The sequence below is a fragment of the Coregonus clupeaformis genome, unplaced genomic scaffold (genome assembly GCF_020615455.1).
Source record: "Coregonus clupeaformis isolate EN_2021a unplaced genomic scaffold, ASM2061545v1 scaf0094, whole genome shotgun sequence".
Taxonomy (NCBI): domain Eukaryota; kingdom Metazoa; phylum Chordata; class Actinopteri; order Salmoniformes; family Salmonidae; genus Coregonus; species Coregonus clupeaformis.
Genome location: NW_025533549.1, coordinates 827,532 through 837,605, shown reverse-complemented (window position 1 = coordinate 837,605; position 10,074 = coordinate 827,532). Strand labels below are relative to the sequence as shown.

General features: G+C 43.6%; 1 protein-coding gene across 3 annotated transcripts; it reads right to left on the bottom strand.

The window, feature by feature from the left end:
* Nucleotides 1-298: 298 nt before the first annotated feature.
* LOC121582595 (ER degradation-enhancing alpha-mannosidase-like protein 3) lies at nt 299-7,816 on the bottom strand. Of its 3 annotated transcripts, none has more exons than XM_045213252.1 (16): nt 7,798-7,816; nt 6,363-6,475; nt 6,127-6,172; nt 5,276-5,376; nt 4,573-4,612; nt 4,124-4,236; nt 3,749-3,902; nt 3,365-3,499; nt 3,168-3,273; nt 2,763-2,860; nt 2,309-2,434; nt 1,686-1,769; nt 1,518-1,601; nt 1,306-1,430; nt 916-1,081; nt 299-753 (listed from the first exon to the last, which is right to left on the bottom strand). In XM_045213252.1, the coding sequence occupies exons 2-16, from the start codon at nt 6,452-6,454 to the stop codon at nt 559-561; spliced, it is 1,665 nt and encodes a 554-aa protein (XP_045069187.1). In that variant the 5' UTR covers nt 6,455-6,475; nt 7,798-7,816; the 3' UTR covers nt 299-558. The 3 variants fall into 3 exon arrangements, with proteins under 3 accessions (XP_045069187.1, XP_045069186.1, XP_045069185.1); XM_045213251.1 differs by lacking the exon at nt 7,798-7,816 and adding an exon at nt 7,120-7,566; XM_045213250.1 differs by lacking the exon at nt 7,798-7,816 and having other exon boundaries at nt 6,363-7,566.
* Nucleotides 7,817-10,074: the final 2,258 nt, after the last annotated feature.

Sequence of the window (10,074 nt, the reverse complement as noted above, 5' to 3'; positions counted from 1 at the left end):
GTTCAAACAGGTGCCATTAATACAGGTAACGAGTGGAGGACAGAGGAGCCTCTTAAAGAGGAAGTTACAGGTCTGTGAGAGCCAGAAATCTTGCTTGTTTGTAGGTGACCAAATACTTATTTTCCACCATAATTTGCAAATAAATTCATAAAAAATCCTACAATGGGATTTTCTGGATTTTTTTTCCTCAATTTGTCTGTCATAGTTGACGTGTACCTATGATGAAAATTACAGGCCTCTCTCATCTTTTTAAGTGGGAGAACTTGCACAATTGGTGGCTGACTAAATACTTTTTTTCCCCACTGTATGTCACTTTGTTTTGAGCCGCCATCAGCTTTGAGCGGGCCACCCGGCTCACACCTGGGAGGCAGCCGGGTTTCAAAACAAATGCAATCACTTATCACACGGTGCAAACTCCACCCAGCCGGTGAACTGGGCCAGCTTAATCAAATCCCCTCAGAGATACAGTAGCTAGGTCAGGGTCACCTAGCGGGGTTAACACAAAGGATGTAACAGAAGGAAGATGGAAACAATCAATCTTAGTGAATATGCAGCTATTTACAACAACACATGAACACCCATTTGGACACAGACACACCTGTCAGGTGAAGCGTGGAAAGCCCGGCCCACCCCAGTCAGGTACTTGTAGCTGTCCCTGATGGTCTTGGCAAAGGAGGGGTTGTTGGGGAACAGGGTCTGGGTGCTGGGGCACGAGTAGGTGAACAGGTCCTCCTCCACGGCAGTGGGTGCTTCCTGGAACGTATAGACACAAAATGGCGGATCAGTTTCAGTTCTTCTGACCATAACATAACACCTGTTCATAACTGGGCAGCTGGTTCAAATAGACACCATATGGCAAATCAGTTTCAGCTCCTTTGACCATAACATAACTGTTGGTAACTGACTGAGCCTCACCGTGTTGTTGCCCCGACAGGGGGGCTGTGAAGTGGACAGGGAGACAGGCAACAGGTGGGCCTCGGTGGTGAAGATGTAGTCGTCGATGTCGAAGTGAAGCTGGTTCTTCTCAGAGAACAGAAGGTACAGGTACTTAAACATTTCCGCTAGGAAGAACGAGTCCATCCTACAGAGAAAGGGAATGTTTGAAATCACTTGAACAGAACAAATAATGTGTCACATAACGCTGTCATTTGAGCTCTCTTGCTAAAATAGCTCAATTTTCTCAAGACCAACACTTCCATTAGTAATATTGGAAATAGCACAGTTGAAGGCTGGAGTGAGAAGGAATCAGTGGAGATGACCTGATGTTTCAGATTTGAACCCATATGTTTCGCTGCGTTCCCCTACCTGTCCTCGTGGGTCCCTGTGCGGACATCCTGCATGGCTGCAAACCCACAAGGCACCCTGGCATGAGCGTTGAGCTTCTCCACTATGGACTGGCCCACCCTGAGGTAGTAGGGGTCGCCTGTGGCCTGTGGAAGGGGAAAACATGGTTTATCCCATTCCCAATCGGTTTACTCAGGCTTTTCACAGTGGGAACTCAAACCAAACTGCATTACCTTGTAGAGGTAGTAGGTGCTTTCTGCAAACTCTGGCCTCAGAGGGTGTTGACCCCAGTGAACTCTGAACTCTGTGGTGAAAGCCTGCAACGTCAGGAATACCACAGTCAAGCAGAGCTGAGAGCAGATATCCTCTTGACTCAAATTTCAAATGTCACGTTTTCTTACCTCAGGGAGAAACTTGTGTTGCTTGGTGACTTGGTAGAGCATCTCATGGGTCTCTATGGCTGGTTTCAGGTCTCCTCTCAGAACCTGTAGCGAAGTGGTTGATACGGAAGTCTTTACTATGAACGATTCCCTTTCAGAGAGTATACTTGATCATACAACCCCCTTGAAAACCCCCTTGTGGTCCTTTGTAGCTCAATTGGTAGAGCATGGCGCTTGTAACGCCAGGGTAGTGGGTTCGATCCCCGGGACCACCCATACGTAAAAATGTATGCACACATGACTGTAAGTCGCTTTGGATAAAAGTGTCTGCTAAATGGCATATTATTATTATTATTATTAAAACGATAGAAACTCAACCTAAAAACCAGAGAACGGTCTTCTGCTGTAGTGGATAGAGATGATGTGGTCATGATGATGTCATGATACAAGCAGAGGGTCTCATCATTCATTTATGTCATATTTGCATTCCAAATAGCATCATATGGGCCCATAAAAAAAAGTAGTTCACTGTATAGGGAATAGGGTGCCATTTGGGATGTATCCTACGTCATATTGTTAGAGGCAGAGGGGCTAACCATAACCCTGACAAATGGCGATGATAGAGGCTGTGTTATGGGACTCACCTGCAGGCCGGGGAAGAAGGCGAGTAGGGAGTCCATCCAGCTGCGGACGCTCACTGTGGGGTTGTGCATGTGCACGTTGAGTAGCAGCGGAGGCTGGCTGATGTACTTCATGATGGCGCTGTAATGCTGTAGGAGACACACCGGACAGCTGCGGTCACTAAAGACACCAACATTATGCATGATGCGTTTTGATATGGGGGGTTAGATCAGTGATTTGACTGAGACCCTGTTTACACTTCATAATAATGTGCATCTTGTTTTATCTGATTACTTTCATCTGATCACTATCTGACCACAGTTAATCTGAATATTTTTTGTTGTCTAGTTCTGCAATCTGGATGGCAGGTAGCATTTGAATGTCAAATGTAAATGGTGTCTGTGAAATTGGAGTGTTATCTATAAGCATAGAGCAATACATCTGCAGATGGTGATAGTACAGTAGAGTGGGTCTCACAGTGTTGAACCTCTCCAGGTAAACGTTGTCGCCCAGTAGAATGTAGGCCTTCATCAGGTACTCGTAGTAGGAGTCAATGCCAGCACCCACACCACTGTCTGAAGATACACAGAGGAAGGGGGGGGGGGTACTGTTAATATAGGACCTGACTGAGATAATGGAAATAACAACCAGGCTGAGACGCGTATTCAAAACCAAACCAAACTAGTAGTATTGGAAGTGACTAATGGTATATAAAGGAACTGAGTGGGACGATGCGACATCACATGATGCAAGGTGATAAAATGTTTGTTCCTACTGCTAAAATGTGACTTTAAATGAGAGAGTGGGTGACCATGTGTGAAGGTGTAGGTGAGTGTGTGTTTTCTGCGTGGTTGAGTGTGTGACAGTGGAGCTCTAGCTCACCCCTGCGGACCCAGTCTCCATTGTGGATATTGATGACGGTGCCCACTAGGTCACTTCCCCTCTGTCTCTTCTCCCACAGGACGTCCAATGCTTTCCTAGCATGCTCCTGTGGGACACAGAAACACAGGGATATTATCTTCATACACACCGGCCAATAAATACAAAACTATCGATTATTACTGGAATTACTAATGTACCTCGAACACAGCCTCCCCAGACAGCCGACTGAGAGCAGCAAATTCCAGAATCATGGTCCCTGCACAGGCTGTACAGGTGTCCGACTCAGTGCCTGTGCGTGACAGGGGGTTAAGGACCCCATACCTCAGGTTTACCTGGGAACAAACAGACAAGAAGTAAATATATTTTATGTACTATATGCATATTGTCAGATAATAATAAGACTACAAAGCTATCTTGAATCACTTTTAATCCTCTATTCATATTCGACTGGACAGTCCATTCAGACCTGAATCTTGTTACTTTTCCATTCATGTGACATTGTGGAAGTTCTGATAAACAAGGCTTTTCACCCAGGGGTACAGAGAAAACCAGAAGCGTAGAGACTGAGTGAGGTGTGTTACCCTGGGGTAGGGAAGGCCACTGGTGGTGTTGAAGGCAGGCAGCAGTCTGTGGCCCAGCTCCTTGGCCATGTGGAGCAGCTCATCTCCATACCACTGCATTCTCTCCCCCCGCTGACGGAGCATGTCCGCCATCACATGCGCCCCCAGCAGGCCCCTGTAGGGACAGCAAGATGATGGTGTGGTGAGCTTGTGGTGAACATGTGGCAATGCCCACACAATGTCCCATTAATCTCAATATAAAACACTGACAGCCCTATATTATGAAGTCATATAGTTATTTTATCATAAAGTCAATAAGACATTTGAACCAGTATCATACACAATATTGGAGAAGTTCTGTGTAGTAGTGAGACAATGAATTGTATAGGTTAGTACCCCAGGACTCGGATGTTGGTCTCAAACACAGACACCACCACATCATTGTCCAGCCTGACATCCTTCAATGTCCTCCTCACTGCATCCTCAAATTCATCAAGCTTGTTCAACACCTGGACACATGCACAAGACAAACATTCGTTAATAGGGGAAAAGACCGTATAAATTAGTGTTTCAATACTTAGGCAAAAAAAATATTACCTGAAAACACATAGCTATATGAATAATTCCTGTGAATTACTACATTTCAATTATTTTTGCTAAGGTTTCCAGAACCATAAGAAAGGAGGACTATCCATTTAATCTATACTGCCATTGACTGTATGTGGGTGGCTCTGAGGGGTTGTCGGGACAATGGATCCCATTTGCTCATTGATTTCTCTATAGACATTTGTGGTACTATAGCTGACGCAAAAATTATAGCCAGGCAGACAGGATGAGACACTCACCACTAGGGTATCCAGGGTGTCGATCAGTGTGAGGGAGAACCTAGGAGAGAAAACAGGGCTATATTCATTACGGCACACCATAGCAAAATGTTTTGCAACAAAAACATGAAAACTGGACTAGTTCAGGTATTCCCTCCCAGTTTCAGTCATTTTCTTCCATTTGGTGCTTAATAAATATGACCCAGGTCAGGAGGATGGCCTACTGCAGTGCACAGTAGAGGAACTGGATCCTGCTCCATGTCAGCTTCACCATGTAGTCTCATCATCTATTGCGTTTCCAGGTTAAGTGTGTTATACAAGGTCTTATGGAAGAATCAGAGAGGGGTCAGATTCCCTTCTTAAGAGATGTGTTCCTTCCTTGTATTTTCATAATATAGGCTAAATCAAACAGAGTATAACAGGTTTTCCCACATGATTTCACAACACCCCTCAATTAATTTCCTTTTCGTATGAGCCTTACAACTTGAAAAACATGGGACATCTTTCTCTACCTAGCCCGCATCCCTCCATCAGTACAGGGGATGACATAACAGACGCATAATGAATCCATTGTGTGACTGAGTTGGCCGAGTGGCTCTCTCTCTATACATCAAGAAACCCCTTTGAGCACAAAAGTAAGCCAATAAACAGCTAAAAACACCACAAAGGCTAAACTCAGAGAAACCCCATGTTGTGAGAAGGCTTTCCGTGCAGTTGTACTCACTTCCCCAGAGAGTCATCGATGTCTCCCCTGTTGGGCTCCAGGCCACGCACCCTCCCCCTGCAGCTCAGGGGCATCAGCTCGTCCGCTGGGTACGCATATTTCTGTGGCAGAATCAGGGTGCGGGGCACAGTCAGGGTATGGTACACATACTCATTAGGAGGAACATTTGTTTAAATACGTTTGAACCAGTGGAGGATGCTGAGGTGAGGACGGCTCATAGTAACGGCTGGAATACAGTCAATGGAATGGTATCAACCAATGGAAACCACATGTTTGATACCATTCCATTGACTCCATACCAGCCATTATTATGAGCCGTCCTCCCCTCAGCAGCCTCCACTGGTTTGAACTTAGAAGTATAGGCCAAGTGTATGGCACACAGTCAAGTCAGAGAGGCCATTTGAGCAATAATACAATATCAACTAGGGCCGGGACGATACTAGTATTGCGATATTTGTTAGTATTTTGGCAAGGAAACAAAACACGAAGCGGATTTCACTTCTTTAGGAAAACAGCCCTAATGTTGGAAACAAACATCATTATGTCATCATCCAGAGTCACATTCATTTATTTCCCAAACTATAGCACACAATATTTAACATACAAAATATTTTTTAAGGACCAAAGAGTTTAGTCTGCTTTGTGTTTTCATTTTGCCATGGAAAAAAAATATTGCAATACTGGTATCGTCACAGCCCTAATATCAACAACACTGAAACAGTAAATGGCAGCATGCCCTGGCCTGCGACATGGTCAGTAATACAGATGGACAGCAATAGCTACGGGTTGAAACATCCAACTTTGCTCAGTGTAGTTGAAAGTAGCAACTATGTGGTCAGACACAGACTTACCATATAGCTGCCATAGGCATGATCAAACATCTCAACAATCTGGTCCCTGTAACAGAAAGAAATATACAAAATCAACATAACCAAGTCATTTCTAACAGACAAGAGGACGGATAGATATAGTGATGGTGTGTTTAATGATTTAGTCCCTTCATCTTCACAGTATGGACTTTGCCACTCAGTAGAGGTGGGCATTGGGTAATACTGGAGTGTGTGATCATAGACGGTTGTTATCGCACCTGATTTTGGTCTTTTCTTCAGGTAACATGGTCGGACCTTCTTGGCCACTGGCCCAGCTAAGAAGGCTTGTGAGGAGTAGGGCTCTCAGCATCACGGCAATGCCAGGAGAACCCTGTGGCGAGCAAAACAGTTTTTCTCCCATTTAATCTTTGACAGGTCTGTACACAAGTAGGTGTTCCTGTGCTCTCAATGACGCCCCCGAAAAATCAAATAATCCAATGCATTTCCTCTTTCTGAACCTGCATGGGGTGGCCTCATGGACAAGCACCAAGAGTTCAGAGTTGACAAATCGCTGTCTCCACTACAGTTGATGAGTTTAGCTGTCAAGTTAGTTGTCAAAATTGTTAATTGACAACAACTTGTCACATTAACCCATATGATACAAAAAAAAGATTGCAGTTTTGAAATGCAGTAACTGCAGTCAACGGTGGTATTTTGGACGCAGTAACTGCAGAATAACTGCAGTTACACTTCTAAATTACTGCAGTTAACTGTTTTTTATTTATTTTGGACGCAGTATTTGTAGAATACTGCAGTTATGTTGCACTCGAACTGCAGTTATACTGCAATCTTTTTTCGTAAGGGATAGCGAGACTGTCAACAACTAACAGGTTACTTGATATGTAAACAATGACAAGGCATGTTACCCCTGGCAGCTCAGGATAATTAATTAGGTAGCTGGCCTAACAAGTGAACCAGTTGGTGGAGATTGTTGACCCATTTGCCACTATTGACATCTGTACATTAGATGTGTACCTAGCTAGCTTGCTAGTAGCTATATCCATATACTCTGGATCACACACGAAGCTCCTCGTGTTCACTACTAGTGTGATTTCCCAGTCTATAATCAGGTTTATAATCCAAAGGACAGGGAGGATCCCCATCAGGTTAGCTAGCTGGCTAACTAATTAACAAACAATAGTCGGTGGTGATGTGTCTTCTTTCGTATTGCAACACACATATCCATATTCTTCCGTGTCAGTCCCAGTCTCACGAACAACGCCGGGTCTCCCGACCCGAAAGGGTTATTTCAACCAAACCGTCGATGAAACCCCAGCGAGAAAACTCCTTTCGGAAATCAGATTGTGCTCAGTTTCTTAGATGCTTCTTTAGCTAGCTACTTTACTAGCTAGCTACTCAACAAGCCTTGACAAACTGGAGACTGAGAGTGCCTCTTGATTCTATTGGTTAAGGCCGCGGAAGTAACCGGAACACATCGTTACATTTGTGTCACGATAAAATGGCGAGTGATAGCCAAAACAAAAGTGACATAAAAAAAAAAACGTACATTGTTACCAGTTATGGGAATAATATGGAATTACAATGTATCCGATCCGTACTTTTTAACTTGAAGAAACATGAATTCCTATAGTCTTTTAAAACAACACTGCAATGTAGCTATCTTTTCATATATGCATTATTATTTGATTATACCTGAAATGTAGACTATCACATCAATAGTGAATATACAGATGTTGCCTACGCATAGATGCCTCCAGCACGAGACTCCATTTCCCATCTGCCCTTGCAACATTTTATAATGTCAAGTGGTGACAGCGGGGTCGGTCACATTATGTTGATGGTAGCCTACAGCCTGCTGCCCTGTGAACAAAACGAGTATAAGTGGAATGCAACTAAATCACGGCAAAAATTATGTCTGCAGTTCGCTGTCTTCTGTGATGGGGAGTCGAAGGACCTGAGTATACCCCCCCCAAAAAATTCTTATTTGTCTGCTCAAGTAAAAAAAAAACATGTCTGTACGTAGTTCCTTCGCATAGCCTTCTATGTGTTGCCTTTGTTTTGTCCGGCTTTAAAAGTTACTCTTGAAAGTTGTAATATTAGAATGCACAAGGTTGCAATTTCGAAATTGGGTAGTGCATCATCATCATTCCTCTTGTCATGTTAGTCATTGCATACCTTAGAGCTATTTATACTAGCCCATGTCAGCTAACGTTTTTTTTAATGTAGGTTTTTTAGCCCATAGATATTGTTGTAATTTTTTAGTCACTCATATTACATGAATACACATTAGTCATGGCAAAATGTATAGAATTGCAAGAAAATTAGCTTTAAAACAGCAAAATGTGTAGAATTGCAGGAAATAAACTTTAAACCTGCAAAATTCTTTCCACCAACAAGAGGGGTGTGAACAGTTTGTGTCATGAACAGTGCTTGTGCACAGAAACGTCCTCTCACTGTCAACTGTGTTTATTTTCAGCAAACTTAACGTGTAAATATTTGTATGACCATAAGATTCAACAACTGAGACAAAAACTGAAAAAGTTCCACAGACATGTGACTAACAGAAATTGAATAATGTGTCCCTGAACAAAGGGGGGAGGGGGGTCAAAATCAAAAGTAACAGGCAGTATCTGGTGTGGCCACCAGCTGCATTAAGTACTGCAGTGCATCTCCTTCTCATGGACTGCACCAGATTTGCCAGTTCTTGCTGTGAGATGTTACCCCACTCTTCCACCAAGGCACCTGCAAGTTCCCGGACATTTCTGGGGGGAATGGCCCTAGCCCTCACCCTCCGATCCAACAGGTCCCAGACGTGCTCAATGGGATTGAGATCCTGGCTAATCGCTGGCCATGGCAGAACACTGACATTCCTGTCTTGCAGGAAATCACGCACAGAACGAGCAGTATGGCTGGGGGCATTGTCATGCTGGAGGGTCATGTCAGGATGAGCCTGCAGGAAGGGTACCACATGAGGGAGGAGGATGTCTTCCCTGTAACGCACAGCGTTGAGATTGCCTGCAATGACAACAAGCTCTGTCCGATGATGCTGTGACACACCGCCCCAGACCATGACGGACCCTCCACCTCCAAATCGATCCCGTTCCAGTGTACAGGCCTCGGTGTAATGCTCATACCTTCGACGCAAATCCGACCATCACCCCTGGTGAGACAAAACTGCGACTCGTCAATGAAGAGCACTTTTTGCCAGTCCTGTCTGGTCCAGCGACGGTGGGTTTGTGCCCATAGGCCCAATCAAATAAAACGTTATTGGTCACATACACCTGTTTAGCAGATGTTATTGCGGGTGTAGTGAAATGCTTGTTTCTAGCTCTGACAGTGCAGTATATCTAACAAGTTATATCTAACAATTTCACAACACATACCCAATACACACAAATCTAAGTAAAGCAATGGAATTAAGAATATATAAATAAATATATGGACGAGCAATGTCAGAGCGGCATAGACTAAGATACAGTAGAATAGTATAGAACACAGTATATACATGAGATGAGTAATGCAAAATATGTTAACATTATTAAAGTGACTAGTGTTCCATTTATTAAAATGGCCAGTGATTTGTAATCTATGTACAGTGGGGAAAAAAAGTATTTAGTCAGCCACCAATTGTGCAAGTTCTCCCACTTAAAAAGATGAGAGAGGCCTGTAATTTTCATCATAGGTACACGTCAACTATGACAGACAAATTGAGAAAATAAATTCCAGAAAACAACATTGTAGGATTTTTAATGAATTTATTTGCAAATTATGGTGGAAAATAAGTATTTGGTCACCTACAAACAAGCAAGATTTCTGGCTCTCACAGACCTGTAACTTCTTCTTTAAGAGGCTCCTCTGTCCTCCACTCGTTACCTGTATTAATGGCACCTGTTTGAACTTGTTATCAGTATAAAAGACACCTGTCCACAACCTCAAACAGTCACACTCCACACTCTACTATGGCCAAGA

Excerpts from the sequence above, each read along its gene's own strand:
- LOC121582595 (XM_045213250.1), bottom strand. The coding sequence starts at position 6,505 with ATGGGAGAAAAACTGTTTTGCTCGCCACAGGGTTCTCCTGGCATTGCC. Across the intron at positions 4,237-4,572 it reads ACACCCTGGATACCCTAGTG|GTGTTGAACAAGCTTGATGA; the intron begins GTGAGTGTCTCA and ends GCATGTGTCCAG. Across the intron at positions 1,082-1,305 it reads ACAGGGACCCACGAGGACAG|GATGGACTCGTTCTTCCTAG; the intron begins GTAGGGGAACGC and ends CTTTCTCTGTAG.